The sequence below is a fragment of the Herpailurus yagouaroundi genome, unplaced genomic scaffold, assembly GCF_014898765.1.
Source record: "Herpailurus yagouaroundi ecotype Mexico unplaced genomic scaffold, PumYag 195, whole genome shotgun sequence".
Taxonomy (NCBI): domain Eukaryota; kingdom Metazoa; phylum Chordata; class Mammalia; order Carnivora; family Felidae; genus Herpailurus; species Herpailurus yagouaroundi.
The window spans coordinates 12,686,133-12,704,927 of record NW_024412426.1 but is presented as its reverse complement, the minus strand read 5'-3'; the positions used below and the strand labels follow the sequence as shown (position 1 = coordinate 12,704,927).

The following is an 18,795-nucleotide window of genomic DNA, read 5'->3' as shown; positions in this document are numbered from 1 at the left end:
CTCGGCAATCAAAAAGAATGAAATCTTGCCATTTGCAACTATGTGGATGGAACTGGAGGGTATTATGCTAAGTGAAATTAATCAGTCAGAGAAAGGCAAAAATCATATGACTTCACTCATATGAGGACTTTAAGAGACAAAACAGAGGAACGTAAGGGAAGGGAAACAAAAACAACATAAAAACAGAGAGGGGGACAAAACAGAGAGACTCATAAATATGGAGAACAAACTGAGGGTTACTGGAGGGGTTGTGGGAGGGCGGATGGGCTAAATGGGTAAAGGGCACTAAGGAATCTACTCCTGAAATCATTGTTGCACTATAAGGTAACTAATTTGGATGTTAATTTTAAAAAATAAAAAATAAAACAAGTCAAAAAAAAAAGAAAAAAAGAAAAATCATACAGAGTATCATTTCTTATCACAATGGTATAAAAGTACAAACCATTAACAGAAGGAAAGCTGGAAAATTCACAAATACATGGAAATTAAACAGTACACTTTAGAATAACCAATGGATAAAAGAGAGAACAATAAGGGAAATGAAAAAGTATCTTAGGACAAACGAAAATGGAAACACAACATATCAAAATTTTTAGTATGCAGCAAATGCAGTTTTAAGACAGAAGCTTATATTGAAAAACTCATACATAGAAAAATAAAAAAATCTCAAATAAACAACCTAACTATACACATCATGGAACTAGGGGGAAAAAAAGAACTAAGACCAAAGTTAGCAGAAGGAAGGAAATAATAAAGACTAAAGCAGAAATAAATGGAGAATAGCACAACAATAGAAAAGATTAAGAAAACTAAGAACTGGTTCTTTGGAAAGATAAATAAAAACGTTTAGCTGTCCTAAGAAAGACAGACAGAAGACCCAAATAAATAAATTATAAATGAAAGAGGAGACATTACAACTGATACTATAGAAATACAAAGGATTATAAGAGAGTACTATCAATACTAATGCCAACAAACTTGACCACCTAGAATAAATAAGACAAATTCCTGAAAACATATAAGTTGCCAAGACTGAATCATGTAGAAACAGAAAATCTGAACAGACCAATGAGTAAGGAGACTGAATCAATAATCAAAAACTTTGCAATAAAGAAAAGCAGAGATCAGATGGTTTCACTGGTGAATTTTACCAAACAGTGAAAGAAGAATTAACAACAGTTCTTCTGAAACTCTTTCAAAAATTGAAGAGGAGGCTAGCATTACCCTGATACCAAAGCCAGGTAAGGATACCAAAGAAAAGAAAACTACAGGTCAGTATTTATTTTAGAGACAGAGAGACAGAGCACAAGTGGGGGAGGGGCAGAAAGAGTCAGAGACAGAATCTAAAGCAGGCCGCAGGATCTGAGCTGTCAGCACAGAACCCAACGCGGGGCTCGAACCCATGAACCATGAGATCATGAGCTGAGCTGAAGTGGGACACTCAACTGACTGAGCCACCCAAGTGCCCCATCCTATGGCTTTCTAATTCTTTATGCCTTGTTAACCCATCGGTGCAAACTCAGGGAATTAAATAATACACCTTAATTCTACTAAGGTTTACTGAAGGTCAAATAATCTCCTGTTATTTCTGTTCCAATTTGTTAGCAAGAGGATGACTTAGAGTAAATGGTTAACTTTGTCTCATAGTTTTCATGAGTAATTGTTAAAATAGCTTTCAGGGTCTTTGGTAACCTAAAACTTGAACATTTTGCTTAAATGTTAAATCAAATTAAGTTCATCAGACATTTAGGGTTCTTCCAAATCAAATGGACTGCTGAAGCATTGCTTACTAAACATAGGTTTATGCTTCTGATGTCTTATGGCAAAAAAAAAAAAAAAACCCAAACTAAGAATATTTAAATCCATTAAAAAAACATACTATATGCCTAATGGATTCATAAGTCTGCCACCTAAAAAATTTCTGATATAACAGTTCACAATTGGTTACTACCTAGTTTTCACTGGAGACTAAGGTTTCTAAGAGTTAAAATTCTGCTATATGTAATTAAGGCTAATGGAAATAAGTAACTTCATATATAAAAAAGTAAGAGATATGTAGGATCTAAAAAACGAAAATACATTTTTGTTAATGGTAATAAGTAAAATAAGTAAGTATATAAATAAATATAATTTTTTTTTAAATTTTTTTTCCCAACGTTTATTTATTTTTGGGACAGAGAGAGACAGAGTATGAACGGGGGAGGGGCAGAGAGAGAGAGGGAGACACAGAATCAGAAACAGGCTCCAGGCTCTGAGCCATCAGCCCAGAGCCCGACGCGGGGCTCGAACTCACGGACCGCGAGATCGTGACCTGGCTGAAGTCGGACGCTTAACCGACTGTGCCACCCAGGCGCCCCTAAATAAATATAATTTTAACAAAAAGGGTAAAACAACAGGACAACACACCCTTTTAATTTTTTTTACTTAAGCCTTGGTTGGAATTACCCATTCTTTATAATCCACAAGGCCAAGCAATTATAAAATGAACACATAATATGCTCAAAAATATGTAAAAGAACAAACAAACAAACAAAAAGGGGGGAGATACCCCTGGCTGTCTGCATTATAACCTCAGCTCCTTCTTGATAGTGCTATGATTACTCTTAACTTTTAAAATCTTAATCCTCAAGTACTAACTGCAGCTGAATGACATTCTTCAAAATCAGATAAACCCTCTCACCCTATGGTGGTGCTATCTAAAATCCCCAAAGGGGGCTCACACGGACTGGGCCCACTGAACTTCTCACCTGGGGTCGAGGATATGCTTGTGTTCTTTCAGATTCTGGACCTCTGTGGATTCCCTCTTGGTTGGTGAAGCTGTACCATGCCATAGTGGAGACCCCCAGGATATCTTCCAGTGAACTAGGACATCCAGAGAATGACTCTGAATGAGCAACCACTGCCCCCCTTTTTCAAGATGGAAGAAGCCTCTTCATGGACTCCTCATCCTGAAGCCACAAACACAAGTTTTTGCCCCTGATATAACATGGGGAAGCCTTAAACGCCTGTCTAACCAGGCTGTCATCCTCTTACAACACAATGATATTGCATATGCCCCTAATTCGCATCTGATGGCCATGATCTCCATCATTAACAAGAATTTGATATATGTAACCCTGATTCTTCTCCTTGCCCTCATTTGTCCAGGCCGAGCTCAATATTCATATTGGGCTCACCTCCTTAACCTACCTATATTTGATAGCTTAACACTCCTAGCCTGGGATATTTCTATTAGCAATAATGGCAGAGTTCATGGAAGGAGCCAATCTTAACCGGCCCTTCCAAACTGAACAAGAGTATTGGCTTTATATGCCAAGACCTCAATGGTGGCTTCTTCCAGCACCTCCTGTGTGTGTTACTAAATTTAGCAATTTATCTGTTTGTCACAAACTAAAAATTAACTGGCTTTTATGTGTACAGCCCAAAACCTCTACAAGGCCAGAGAATTTTACCTTTTTGTCAGCCACAAGCTTTGATTTACCTCAAAAAACAAACATATCTCACACTCCTAATGTTATAGCTTGCTCTAGTCTCAAATATTCAGACCACCCCTGGAATAATATTCCTTGGACAACCTGTTATGGAGAGTGAGCATAATCTTCGCTGGGGCAATTGGACTATTATTGAAGGGGTCCTAGAGGACACCTTGAAACAAAATATTCAAATAAGACCATATCCTATGACCAGTCTAGTAGGGACAATATTTTCTGGAAAGACAGAGCTTGGCAGGCCCTTTAATTAATGCACATAAAGAGAAATTAAAAGGACCGGTTTGTTAATCTTTGTAAGCTAGGCCTTCCCTTCTTCACTTGTACTGTTAGCCATGGTGAAATTTACGTAAATCGACATATTAACATAACTTGGGCTTCCTTGAACAACCATCAATTTGCATGGACCACTACTTGCGTCCCTTCTCCCTATGTTCTCTTTGCTACCTCCACTTTACAGATCAAACAACTAGAAAATAATTACAATATCTCTACCTCCCAGGGCTGGTTTATGTCCTGCATAAATAATTATAACATTACCCAATTAAATATCTCCTCTTTATCAGTACTTAGCGCATCTCGGCCTGGGTTCCTGTAATAGCTCTGAGCCCTATATGCATCCATCAGGACTAGGCACACTTTCCAAGTTTGTTCAACACTCGTAAGGCAAAAAAGATTTGTTGGCCTGTTAATCATGGGCATCCTAGCAGCAGTAGGCGCTATGGTCTCTGCCACTGTTATTGGAATCTCCTGCATCATACTATCCAAACAGCCCATGTCCTTAATAAGTTTATGGTCAACACTACCAAAGAATTTATAAGTCAAACTTCTATTGATAGACAAGTTTTGGCCTGCCTCAAAGCTCTTGAGGCTGCAGTGGAATTTATTGGAAAAAGACAGGAGGCCTTGTTCCTTCACTCTAAACTGTCCTGCGACTCTAACTACCAGCATATTTGCATGACTGGCATACCTTATAATCACTCCCAAGCTTGGGATGCTGTCCAGACACACCTTCACAGTGTTTTTTCTCCCTACCTCTCTAACAATATAGAAACTTAGATATGACTTGTATCAACAGCTACAATATGCAGAAGACTAACTTAAAAATGAGTGGGCTGATTCCTGGGCAATGTGGCGTGACCTAAATCCTTTCTCACTTACAGCCAGCACTCATCTTAAACTGTGGGTAACTCTGGGAAGTGGTATGCTTTTACTGTGTCTCTTTTTACGTATTTGCAGAATCACCCTCCAAACCATCCAAAAGCAAAAGGACCAGGAGCTCATTATGATGGTCCTCAAACACTAAACTAGAAGAACCAAGAAAAACAAAAAAAGGGGGAACTGTAGGGAATAAGCTTAGGAATTTCCTGAGCTTGCCCTGATGGGTTAACAAGGCATAAAGAATTAGAAAGCCACAAGATGAACACACCCAAGTTTGGGTAAACAAGATTAGGTAAACAGGGCAAAGGCCCTCAGAATAGGACAAAGGTATAGGAACAGGAAATCTCAGGATGAAAACATCCAAGATGAGGTAAACAAGATTAGGTTTCAGGGCAGAAACACCCTCCAATTTAGTACAATAGCAGAAAGTCACATCTGCTGTAAACAACCTTCCACCCAGCACCAGAATTTTATTTTGTATTGACCCAAACCCCTAACACTGCATATCTTCAAACCCACTTTCCCCCACGCCCATGAATTAATGTTCACAGTTTCATTGTCTCTTTGTGCATGCCCATCACGCTGGTAAGATTTCTGATCCTAATAAAAACAGAGCAAGGACCCTTATTCAGGGCTCTTGTCTCCTCTTGGACATTACCCTCTCTGGCATTTCAATCCTGCATCCACTCTCTTGCTGGACAAGAGAGAACTCCAGACCCAGAGTCTATGACATGGGAGTCCTAAACTAAAAAGTTTCTGCCCAGCAAAAGAAATCATTGGCAAAATAAAAAGGCAACCTATGGAATGGGGGAAAACATTTGCATACCACATATCTGATGAGGGATTAATATCCAGAATATATAAAGAACTTAATAGCAAACAATAACAAATAATAAAATTTAATAATTGGCAAGGGACCAGAATAGACATTTTTTTCCAAAGAAGACATACAGATGACAAATAGGTGCATGAAAAGATGTTCAACATCACTAATCATTGGGAAATGCAAGTCAAAACCACTGTGAGATATTACGTCACACTTGTTAGAATGACTTGTTATCAAAAGGACAAGAGATAACAAGTATTGACGAGGATGTGAGAAAAGGGAACAATTGTGCACTGTTGGTGGGAATGTAAATTGGCATAGCCACTTTGGAAAACATTATGGAGATCTCAAAAAATTAAAAATAGTAATACCACATGATCCAGCAATTCTCCTTCTGGGCATATATTTAAAAAAAACCAAAGCCACTGTCTTAAAAAGATATCTGTACTCCCACGTTTACTGCAGTATTATTCACAATAGGTAAATATGAAAACAACTTAAGTGTCTATTGACAGGTGAATGGATAAAGAAAATGTGTGTGTGTGTGTATGTGTGTGTGTGTGTACATCACACTTTCTTTATCTATGTATGTGTGTGTATATATGTATATACGTATATTGTATACATCTTTTCTGTTTCTCTATATACAAGCAGAAGCAGAATTTTTAAAAAGACAATAATTTATTGAATTGAAAGAAAAGACCTATGTGTCTTTCTTTTTTCCCCCACCCACCCCTTCTTCCTTCCTTTCCTCAGTGTAGGGGTATTCTTTTGTTTTTTTAAAGTTTATTTATTTATTTTGAGAGGGGGAGGGGCAGACAGAAGGAGAGAGAGAATCCTAGGTAGGCTCCGCGCTGCCAGTGCAGAGCCTGATACAGGGATGGATCTCACAAAGGGTGAGATCATGACCTGAGCTGAAATCAAGAGTCAGATGCTTAACCGACTGAGCTACCCAGGCACGCTGGAATATTCTCATCTCCAGAGAATCTGAGAAATTTCCTCCTATACTTCTATTGGCTCTACTCAACTAGAATTCAATTTCAAATGCTTATTATAGTAGTTTGACTTTTTTCTCAACTAATTAAGATACATAGTGGAGGCAATAAATAATCAGTGAGTGGAGGAACAGCAGGAATACAAGAGCTAAGTCCCTTACCTGTCACTTCACAAGTCAGTGTAACACTCTGTTTCTCTTTGACCTTCATGTCTTCCAATGTATTTTCGCCCACAATGCGAGGTGGCACTAAAAAAAAAAAAAGTTAAATGCAGAAAAAAACAGAAAAAGTAAGCAACTATTCTAACAGCAGGATTATTATTTTGTAAGCATCTTTGTTTATATTTTTATAAGCTATAACCTTTAAAACAAATCCCCAAATTCTCATTATTTGTTTACTAGAATAATGTCATAACATTATTTTGATCAATTCCAATTTTTAGATATAGTATAAAGTTATATGCCATGAATTCACTTATAATGAATTTTATTGAACATAAGTTATAAAGTCTGGATAAAAATGCCAACAAGTTGATAAGAACATTTATTAGACATTTATTTCTCCCACTGTAACTCTGATAAATATTCACATGAAACAAGTATCAGAGTCTTCAAATATTGTTGAACAATTGTGAACTGAAAAGACATGGCATTTCAGGCATTTTAATCCAACTAATTACATCCAAAATTATTCTAACACTGAATTATTGCCAAAAGTATCAGCCCAGGGGCCAAAGAATATATGAATGTGAGATCAAGCTGTAGATAAATTTTAAATGTACACACAGAATGCATTAAGCCAACTGAAAATTATAAAAATACCTAATACTGAAAGCCCAAAGATTCTTCTTTCTTCACCAGCTGCATTTCTTACAACACAAGTATACTGTCCTGCATCTTCTATTCTGGTCTGCATCAACCGCAGAGTCCTGCCTCCTAGAGAAGCAAACCACCAGATGACTCAAAAAGAAATCGATAACTTTACAAGTTGGCCAACTAATGCTCAATTTAGATAAAATTCAGTCAATATGCTTCAAAGGCCTTAAACATTCATTTAAGTCAAGTATTTTTTTTAAATCATGTTTTAAGTCTATATGAAACAGAAAGGGCAATTCAGAATAATTTTTTGGTTGAATGGATAAAAACATTAATGCAATGCTAGGTGACAGCAGGCAAGAAACAGAGTTTCAGAGAGGTGATGTTTGAACATAATCTTAAAAGGCAAGTATACTTTAACACATAGAGGAGTTGAGAGAAACCACTGTTAAGTAGACTATGAATGAGGTAGTACAGGAGAAAACAGATGTGGGTTGTGGTACTTAAAGGTGAGGGAAGCAAGCCTGGGTGACTCAGTAGGTTGAGTGTCCGACTCTTGATTTCAGCTTAGGTCATGATCCAAGGGTTATGAGATTGAGTCTTGCATTGGGCTCCGAGCTGAGGGTGGAGACGGCTTGAGATTCTCTCTCTCTCTCTCTCTCTCTCTCTCTCTCTCTCTCTCTCTCTGCCCCTCCTCCCCACTCACTCCCTCTTTGTCTCTCTAAAAAAAAAAAAAAAAAAAGAATCAGAGAAGGTGAAGCCAATATTTAGAGATAAGACTAGTTGGAGTAGGGCCAGACACTTTGGCCCCTTGAATGCTTTGCTATGGAATTGGGACTTTATCATGCTCACTAAAAGCTATGGAAGTGTGTAAACAAAAAAACGTCATGATGTGATCTGTGCTTTAGAAAGACAACTGTGACAGGACATTTAGGAAAAGATTCCCAGTTTGCCACTGGGCATATGAAACGGGAATGTGAGAAAAAGAACTACACAAGTAACCCAGACTATGGTGACATCACTCTATAAGGAATGGGGGAAACCATGAAGACCAACTACTGGTCTTCACCTAAGTATCATGGAGTCCTAGAATTATTTCAATCAAAGTCTGTGGGCGTCACTTGACTGACTAGCACAACTCTGCTTTTGTTACATTTTATGTTTTGTACTTCTATGTAGGGACAAAAGATTCTGCATCTATGAAATGCTTGTAGACTGAGAGGGAGGCTCTGATATGCTGAAGGGTCTAGTCACACCCTGAAGGACAAAGGAAGAGGAGCCAGTAAATGGGCTGAAGCAAAGCTTGAAGAAAACTAAGGCACACTGAGAGGAGAGTCCTTGAAACCATTTGAGAAGTACAGTCTAAGAAAAAAAAAGTAACTCATGTCTTAGATTTTGTAATACGTTTCTACCTGGTACATTTTTGCTTAGTACTCTGAATTTGAACTAAAAAAATGGAAATGGTTAAACATGGAATTTTCATGTAAATATTCACCTGGCTCTGGATTTCTCAGGAGAGTCCATCTGCTTTGTTTTTATAAACACAAGATGTCACTGAGCTTTTCCTGTAAGCAACCTTCCTATCTTCAACCCGTTGAAAGGCGAGCTAGGTAGTAACTTATTTAGACAAAGTTGATTACCTGAATTCAATCTTTTTTTTTTTTCTGAACTGAATTTTAAATAAAGAAAGTTAAATACAGAAATTGTGTAAACATGTCAAAAAAACTTGTGTTAATTCGGCAGGGATTCAGGTACTCACTGCCAAGTTAGTGAGACCATAATACGATTCCAGCTGAGAGATATTAACACAATACAACTTTTATGGGTTATTTCTAGCTCTGCAAACCTTAACCTCCTAAATCTCATGATCTTTCTTTTGTTTCCTGGTCCTCTCACTTAATCCAGTGAGAAACAAAAGATCTGACAGTAAGTTATACTTAAATGGAGATGTTTCTTGTACCTATTAAATTTTTATAGCAGCTATCTGTTCTTGGCAGATAACTTCAAAACAATGACCTTCACAAACATATTGCTTTCAGAAAATCTGTACTTAGTCTCAGGAGAACTAATCTTAATGAAACAGAAGTGTGCAGCAGACCAAGGACCAAGCAAGTCATATGCCATTCATCTGATTCTCATTCATCTATTGCACAATACACATGTTCAGACTGTAAAACTGAATGACTCTTTTGGCAACGCCACGAGGTCAAATACTTTTAATGTGTTCACTCAGGGATCTCCAGCTGCTTGTCAAGCAAAACAAGACTAAATAAAACCAAAACACCACTCCTGTAAATCTAGAATAAGCCAGAGCATATCACTCTTTGTGATAGCAGTACATCACTACTATCTTGCCCTCTTCATTTCAGGAGCCCTGGTGTAGCTATTATATTTAAAAAGAGTTCCTACTTTTTCAGCAATTGAGAATTAAAAAAAAAAAGAAGCCAAAAATATGAGGATGATTTCAAGACAAGAAGATAATGTGTTCAGGTTTTTGGTAGCCAAATTGTAATAAAGCCTTTGTCATTCGTATGCATTTCCTAAGATCAATAGAGACTAGGACTCCTGTGCAGAGGAAAGTAATATAGTTAAGGAAATAGGAAAATTTCCCAGGACAGGGACATCCAAACCTTTTACTTGGCTGTCTATGTCAATACTGAACATGTATTGGATGCTTGTGTTAACTGATTTACATATATGAACTCATTTCAACTTTACAAAAGCCCTAAGAGGCAAATATTATTAATATCTTCACTTTATAGGTGAAGAAATAGAAGTGAACAAAGTAACTTTTTTGGAATTGTAAATTTAGTGAGTATTATAGGCAATAAATACAATAATTATAGCAATATAAATTCTTCATCAAGGTCCTATCATTTATAGACCAACACCTTAAAAAAACAGAGGGACCTTAGGATATTTAGAACTAATTCAAAACTAGGAAAGGATCTTATCTGAAAAAGTGGGAATTGAAACTTTGAACAAATTTAGAGGCAGGAGGTCACTTACTGTTAAGAATAGTTCATCTTAACTTTTAACAATATAGATATTTTTTAAGTTGCTTATATTCAGACCCAAATCTGTCCCTAGAATCTTCCATAAACTGGCATTACTTTTAGCCTCTGGAACTAGACACATCCAACATAATTCTTTTCTGCACCATGGTTCTTCAAGTCTTTAATTTTCACTATGTAACCATAATGTTACATACGGTTTATTTTTCCACCTTAAATACAATCAGAAATGTAAATTATTTTGCAATAAGGTACTATCATGGTTACCTTTCTTTAAAAATATTATCAATAGGTCCTTCCAGTCTTCCTAGTAAGTTAAGTCCAGAATACAATTGGTCTCTTTCTTTTTTTTAATTAATGAAAATATCTTTTATTAATGTGGCAAAATACTGGATTTATTTTCTTGATGACCACATTACACTGTTAATGTATACTGAATCACAAACACAATTCAGAGCTCTTGAAAAATTCTGAAGCCAAATTTCAGCCTAATTTTCATCATTTAAAAAAAATGTTTAAGTTTATTTTGAGAGAGAGAGACAGAGAGACAGCACAAGTGGGGGAGGGGCAGAGAAAAAGAGAGAGAGAGAGAAAGAGAGAGAGAGGGAGGGAGGGAGAATCCCAAGGAGGCTCTGTGCTAGCAGCTCAGAGCCCGATTCAGGGCTCTAACTCACAAAACTGTGAAATCATGACCTGAGCTGAAACCAAGAGTTGGGAGTTCAACCGACTGACTCATCCAGATGCCCCCATCATCATGTTTTTAATGTAAGTGCATAAGTTTGTTTAACTCCATTTTGTTAGGCTTAACTCTAAAGTTTCAAGGTGAGGTGTGTTTGAATTCAGATGCCTTCATTTCAGCATATTACGTATTCTTCTCAGTATCCAAGCCCTTTATCAACCACAGTTTGGCAACATTGTTTTCTTGGTCTGTGTAAGACCTAAAGAGTGAAGCACAGACTCATTCCTAAAAGAGCTAAGCACAGACTCCTGTGGCATGGCCTTGAGACACCTCTCTGCATGCTTACCCTGGTTTATAAAGGACAAACTAATAGATTTTTTTACATAATCAGATGAGGGAGAAGCTGAATATCCCTTTTACATTAATGATAAAGTCTTAGCTCATAGAAAACTAACCCATCCTGAAAATATAAAACTCACTCAAATGAAATACTTGGTTATGGAGATTTGTTATAAAATATGATTCATTCTAGACTCTGGCTTCATTTTCAGTATTTCTCTTCATTCCTCACTTTTCAAATTGATTGGTACTTACTGTAGCATGAATGTTCTGACATCCCCATGATTTAAGTAATAAGAAAGTGCCGTGATTTCTTTTCTAAAAACATCTAGAGATATTTACAGATTTTTCCCCCTTTTCATGGAGCTTCTGATGTCCTTCTAAATATTTTTTCTTAATATGACCAGCAATATAGTAAGCAATTAGATCAAAAAGAAAAAATAAAAGAGAGAAATTAAGGAGAAACTGTAGCCATATGAAGCCATCCAGATTATCAGGCTATGAAAATTTCTAATACCTGAGAGAATTCTCACAGAACTGCTAAGGCTGACAGGCCACCCATCTTTAAGCCAGGTAATCGAAGGCAGGGGAATTCCGGAAGCTTCACAAGTCAGGGACACTGAGTTCTTTTCCACGACACTGATATTTTCAGGTTTCCCATGGTTCCCTATGATGCTTGGAGGGCCTGTAAGATAAAACAAACAAGAAAAGGAAAATAAAGTAGCTAATATATATCAAAAACCAAATCCTCAACAGCCTATGGCTAATAATTAGACTTCCATTTTCTGGTGAAAAGTAAGCAAAATAAGCAACCACAACAATGAGCTTATTAGTAGCAGCAGTATTTTTAGTGTGACATTGCTGGAGGTAAAAAATGTCACTTTTCCCCCACTCATAGCAGTAAATGACTTTCACGCCATTATTCTCTTGGTGGTGAATGATTTTCTGAGTCATTCATCTTGTCTGGTAAATCTCTAATATGGATTTATGACCTCCTTATGGGCAGAATTTTCTAACAAATAATTCTAATCCTAAAAATTAAAAGTAATCTAACAGAAAAAGATGCTTTATATTGAAACCTCTTTTCTTTTATATTCTGATTCTGTTAACTTTGGCTCATACACTGGCTGCAAACCACAGGTTATTAATACTGGATGTTGTGCATGCCCTAATTGGATTCAACTTATAAGATAGTGTCTATTAAATTTATCATTGTTTCTATAGATTTAAAAATTGCAATTCCTAAAGATTCCATCCAAAACCTGTTAAAACTAGTAAATGAATTAATTAAAGTTGCAGGATACAAAGTCAATACACAAAATCTATCTCATTTCTATACATGAATAATTAAGTATCAGAGAGTGAAACAAAGAAACAATCCCACTTACAATTGTATCAGAAAGAATAAAATACATAGGAATAAATTAACCACGGAAGTGAAAGACCTGTATGTTGAAGACTATAAGACATTAATGAAAGAAATTGAAGAAGGCACAAATAAAAGGATTGAGGAATTAATATTATCAAAATGTCCATACTAACTAATCTACAGATTCAATGCAATCCCTATCAAAATTCCAATGGTATTTTCCACAGAAATAGAATCAACAATCCGAAAATTTATATGGAACCACAAAAAACCCAAATAGCCAAAGCAATCTTGAGAAAGAACAAAGCTGGAGGCATCACGCTACTTAATTTCAAACTATTCTACAAAGCTATAGCAATTAAAACAGCATGGTATTGGCATAAAAACAGACACAAAAATCGGTGGTACAGAATAGCGACCCCAGAAACAAACCCACTCATATATGGTCAATTAATTCATGACAAAGGAGCCAGGAATATCCAATGGGGAAAAGACAGTCTCTTCAATGAATGGTGCTAGGAAAATTGGATAGCCAAATGCAAACTAATGAAATTGGACCACTATCTGACACCATACATGAAAACTAACTCAAATGAATTAAAGACTTGAATGCAAGACATGAAAACATAAAACTCCTAGAAGGCAACATAGGCAGTAAGCCCCTTGACATAGGATATTAAGATGATTTTTTGAATGTGACACCGAAAACAAAAGCAACAAAAGCAGAAATGAACTATTGGGACTACATCAAAGTAAAAAGCTTCTGCACAGCAAAGGGAATAATCAACAGAATGAAAAGGCAACCTACCAAACAGGAAAAATTACTTGTAAATCATATATATGATAAGGTGTTAATACACAAAATATATAAAGAACTCATACAATTCAATAGCCCAAAACAGACAATCCAATTAAAAATGGGAAAAGTATATGAATAGACATTTTTCCAAAAAAAAGACATACAGGGGCGCCTAAGTGGCTCAGTCGGTTAAGCCTCCGACTTTGGCTCAGGTCATGATCTCGTGGTTTATGGGTTTGAGCCCTGTGTTGGGCTCTGTGCTGACCGTTCAGAACCTGGAGCCTGCTTCAGATTCTGTGTCTTCCTCTCTCTCTGCCCCTTCCCCCTCACGCTCTGTCTCTCTCTCCTTCAAAAATAAATAAACATCAAAAAAAAAAAAAGACATACAGATGGCCAATAGGTACATGAAAAGGTACTCAACATTATTAATCAATAGGGAATACAAATCAAAAGCACAATGCAATATCACCTCACACCTGTTAGAAAGGCTATTATCAAAAAGACAAAAAATAACAAGGAGGGGGGATGAAGAGAAAAGAGAATGCTTGTGCACTGTTGGTGGGAATGTAAACTGGTGCAGCCATGATGAGAAATAGGTTTTCTGAAGTTCCTTAAAAAATTAAAAATAGAACCACCATGTGATTCAGCAATTTACTTCTGGGTATTTATATGAAGAAAATGAAAACACTATCTTGAAAAAATATATGCCCCCACATGTTCATTGCAGCATTATTTACCATAGCCAAGCAATGGAAACAACCTGTGTCCATTGATGGATGAATAGATAAAGAAATTAAAGGATTTATATACAATGGATTATTGTTCAGCCATCAAAAAAGAACAAAACTACCTCAAGGGCATTATGCTAAGTGAAATAAGTCAGACAGAGAAAGACGAATTCTGTATGATTGCTCTTAGATGTGGAATCTAAAAACAAACAAATAAATACAACCAAGTTTATAGATATAGAGAATAGACTGATGGTTGTCAAAGGTGTGTGTGTGGTGTGTGTGTGGGGGGGGGTGGGGTGGGGTGGGGTGGCAAATTATTTTTGTTTAAATAAACTGAATTTAAAAAACAAAGAAAAAATTAAAATTGCAATTCAAATTATATGCATACAAAAAACTGTCCCTGAGTACATGTATGTTTGGTGTATTCGTATTGACATTCATGACCCAATAATTAAAATATTAAAGCTGACTTTGGTAAAACTCATGAACAACTGATGCTGAGTCCATAAGCTCTAGGGAACCTAGGCTTGTTCAAACCAAGACAGCAGATTTGGAAAATAGACTTAAGGAATATTACTTGGGATAGCACTGGACCAAAAGTACTTGAAGAAGATAATTAGACAATTATATCTACTTCACTATGTGCTTTTCTAATAGAATATCCAATATATGCCTGTTTCAGCAAGCTAAGAAATGGGAGGTCAGGTATAGAAGGATAAATGATGGGACTGATCCAGAAAAGAGGTACATATGTAGAAAATCATAGGCTATAAATAAAAGACTCAACACAGAAGGTTTAAATCTCCTATCCAGGATGCTATAGACTATAAGAGCCAGTGAATAGACTTATTGAGCTTCTTTATACTTACTATGTACACTTAAGTCGTATTTTCTGTCAGCCATTCCTGCTACATTCACAGCAACACACATATAACGGCCTGTATCAGATATATGAATGTTCTTCAGCTGAAGGATATGACCTTCATCCAATATTTCCATTCCCCTTCCCTTGGTCAAGGGGCGGCCATCTTTCATCCAGGTCACTTTTGGTTGAGGAATACCCTGCACCTCACACTCCAAGGAAATACTCTTCCCTCGAGTCACAATAATTTCAGTAGGGTGGCTGCCACTATTAGATATTGTTGGTCGAACTAAAGAAAAAAGAAAAAAATAATAAAGTAGGAAATGTCTGCTTCCAGTCTTGCATAGGAATTATTATCAAAGTTAAATTCATTTTTGATGTCGAATATTAACTACTAAAGAAGAGACCCAAAGCTAACAGACAGCATTGCTATATTGAGATGTTGAATTCTTCTCCAATGTTTCTAAATGGTTTCACGCTTAGAATAAACTATCAACACAGTAAAAAAAGAATTCTGTGTTTGCTACTTTCCCTGCTTTTTGACAAGTTACACAAACATTTGAACCTGTCATTCATAGCCCTAATTTACAGAAGTCTTCCTAGGACTAACATTAAAATAGATACAGGAGCCTCGCTCACAATGAATTCCTTTCTTCCTTCTAACTTCCACTATGGGAGCTGGAAAAGCTGAGACTATTGCTAAAACTTGAGGTGGTCACATGAATCAATTCAGGCCTATAAAATCTAAAGAAAGATTGGCTGGGTAGGCATAGGGGGTGAGGGGAATGGGTCTGGAATACTTTTGCTCTCCTGATGAAAGGAAAAAATATCACTCCTTACCTTTATTTTTGCCTTCAATGTGGACTTGATACCACAGTTGCAGCAATGATGTTGATACCACAAAGGAAGGGCCAGGAGAATCCTAGCCCTCCTGTCCTGATACGAGTTAAGGTTCTGACCAACCCCAGTGACTGCCAACCTCGGGCTTCTCATTATATGAGAAAATAAGTCTCTAATTGGTTAAGCCACTGATCGCCAGTTATTCTGTAGTTTTGCAGCTAAATTTACCTGATACTGATTCTAAGAAAAAAAAATTAGACCCTTACTAATAAATATGTGTGTGTGTGGGGGGGGGAAGAAAAATGGGCCAGTGTTAGTAACCTTGTGTTCTAGTGCCACTTCTACCACAATCGAGCTGTGTGACCTTGGCCAGTCATGGAAACCTCTATGGTTTCCACACATTTAAATGGAGGCATTAATTTTGCTTCCTATCATAGCTCATGTAAAGGTTAAATGAGATAATTTAAATACTTAAAACATTCAAATCATATATAAGTTAATCTTTAAAATAAGGTATTTTTACGTACTGCAAATATACCCTATGATACAATGCTATCTCTCCCCATTCCACACATCCACTATCCTGCCCACAACACAATACAACCACATCGATGCGTCTGCCATTGGCAAGCTGATGCAGAGTGGACAGCTGTATTGCTAAATAAATAACAGAAGTAAGCAATTGTTTTTTGTTTATTATGTCAGCACAATTTAAATTTGTGGGTCTCATGATAGTTATATTATAATCACACTGCCTTGAATGTATCTTAAAGATATAAAGAAAAAGTAAATATGAAAGACAGAAAGGTTAAAAGAAAATTGTGCCAAAGTCTGGTTAGTCAATAACTTACTGTAAACTTGCAGACTGTAGTCTTTCTTTGCAGTTCCAGCAACATTCGATGCCACACATGAATATAGCCCTGCATCAGATTTCTCAGCAATTGAGATCTGTAACTGTCTGCCTCCGGATAAAGTTCTGACTCGCCCTGCAGAATCAGCCAGCACTGGGGAGCCTGAAAAGAAAACAAAATGGCAGAATATGAAGCAAAAACATACAACATTTTGTGTATATACTCTGATAAGTATATTTATTTATGTCCTAGTTCAAGTACCTAAAAGGCAGATGACACTGCAAAACAATCCTATGCAAAAAGAAGGAGGAGGAGAAGGAAGGAGAGGAAAAACAGAAGAAGGAAAAGGACAACGAGGAGAAGAAAAACAAGACAAGAAGGAGCATGAGGAAGAGAAAGAGGAGAAGATATTTATCAAGATTATCTTCTGCAAATTTTTCTTTCAATCAATATTGCATTTCAAAGAAAACAGAAAAATAAAGTAAAATATTAAAACAGTAAAAATGATTTTAATTTAATTTTTTGAATGTTTATTTATTTTTGAGAGAGAGACAGAGAGAGACAGAGCAAGAAAGGGAGGGGCAGACAGAGAGGGAGATACAGAATCTGAAGCAGGCTCCAGGCTCTGAGCTGTCAGCACAGAGCCCCATGTGGGGTTCAAACCCATGAACTATGAGCTCATGACCTGAGCTGAAGTTGGACGCTTATCCACTGAGCCACCCAGGTGCTCCACAAAAATGATTTTAAAAGTCAACTAAAAATATACATGATCTCTCTGATAGGTAATGGATACATATAAATATTTGTTGATGAGTAAGTTGAAAGTTTGTTCAACTGCAGAATTCAATCCTAACATTGCAAAACTGTCACAAATACAGCAATGTTGCTTGTTATAGAAAATATTTTTTAAAGCTATTCTGAAGAAGAAAAAAGACTTCTTTGAATGTTGGACTCTTGATCATTAGAACCACTCTATAATGCGTTTGATTAAAAAGCAATCAACTAATACAGAAAATTATTTTTTTTTCTGGAGAACAGATTCAAAACTAAAGATCTTCAGCTAGATACTAAAATTATCACATGCTATACATTTAAAATAAAGCAATCCTGCTATCTAGTATTTTAGTATGCAGACCCCAGGGAAATTGTTAATAAAGTGACATGTTTGTCATATAAAATATAAATTCATTTAAAATTTATATTTAATTTTATAAATGCTAAGGGTGAAAACTGACCTTTTTTCTTCCAAATGAGATTTGGGGGTGGAATACCACTTGATTCACACAGTAAACTAATGAGATGCCCTTCAATGACTGTAAGTTGAGCAAGTTCATCAGAACCATAAATATTTGGTGGTACTGAAAGATGAAAAAAGACAATTTTTACATTAACTTAACATAAAACTTCTGTAATACTTTACATTAAAAAAAAAGGTTCTCACTCAAATGACACAAGGAAGTAATTAGCACTTGATGTTGACATATCAATACCACATTAAAAGTCAACTGTAAGATGTAGACTAAATACCTATTAGCAGACTTCCCATTTTCACTGATAGAAACTTAATTAACAAAATATCCAGAGCGGCTAAAAAGAAGCAAATGTATTACAGATAAATAGACTTCTTGCATCAAAATCTAAAGCACCTACCAAATTTAAAATTAACCGTCATTTGTGCCAAGCCAGTTCTGATGTCTCAGATGCTGAAGAGAACTGGAAAATATCACGCTTACAACGTTGTAGTAAAGAGAAGACACAAGGGGTTGGATCTAAGAAATGGCTATGTTACCTGGTCTAGAATGCATAGCCTGCCTCCCCACTGTCCTCTAGTTTCTCTTTGGAACCTTTCAAGTGAACCCTGAATACCCATGGTTCTCTCAAGGAGGCTGAGTCAGAATTTGCTGGCTGAACTCTGCTCTCAAGATCCTTCTCTGGCTGCAGTATTATCAGGTGACAGATGCTTGCTTTCCAAGCTCCTGGGAGCTGAGGAGTGGGAGAATCCTCCTCACCCCTCAATCCAGCTTCC

At 36.6% G+C, this 18,795-nt stretch overlaps 1 protein-coding gene across 5 annotated transcripts in view; it reads right to left on the bottom strand.

The window, feature by feature from the left end:
- HMCN1 (hemicentin 1) overlaps positions 1-18,795 on the bottom strand; it is a 492,563-nt gene that overhangs the window by 126,926 nt on the left and 346,842 nt on the right. For all 5 annotated transcript variants that reach the window (XM_040446605.1, XM_040446604.1, XM_040446606.1 and 2 more), the window contains 6 exons: positions 18,005-18,127; positions 16,770-16,931; positions 15,086-15,367; positions 11,835-12,002; positions 7,292-7,405; positions 6,632-6,718 (listed from right to left, as the gene is read on the bottom strand). In XM_040446605.1, coding sequence (XP_040302539.1) covers positions 6,632-6,718; positions 7,292-7,405; positions 11,835-12,002; positions 15,086-15,367; positions 16,770-16,931; positions 18,005-18,127 — 936 coding nt within the window. The remainder of the gene's footprint in view (positions 1-6,631; positions 6,719-7,291; positions 7,406-11,834; positions 12,003-15,085; positions 15,368-16,769; positions 16,932-18,004; positions 18,128-18,795) is intronic.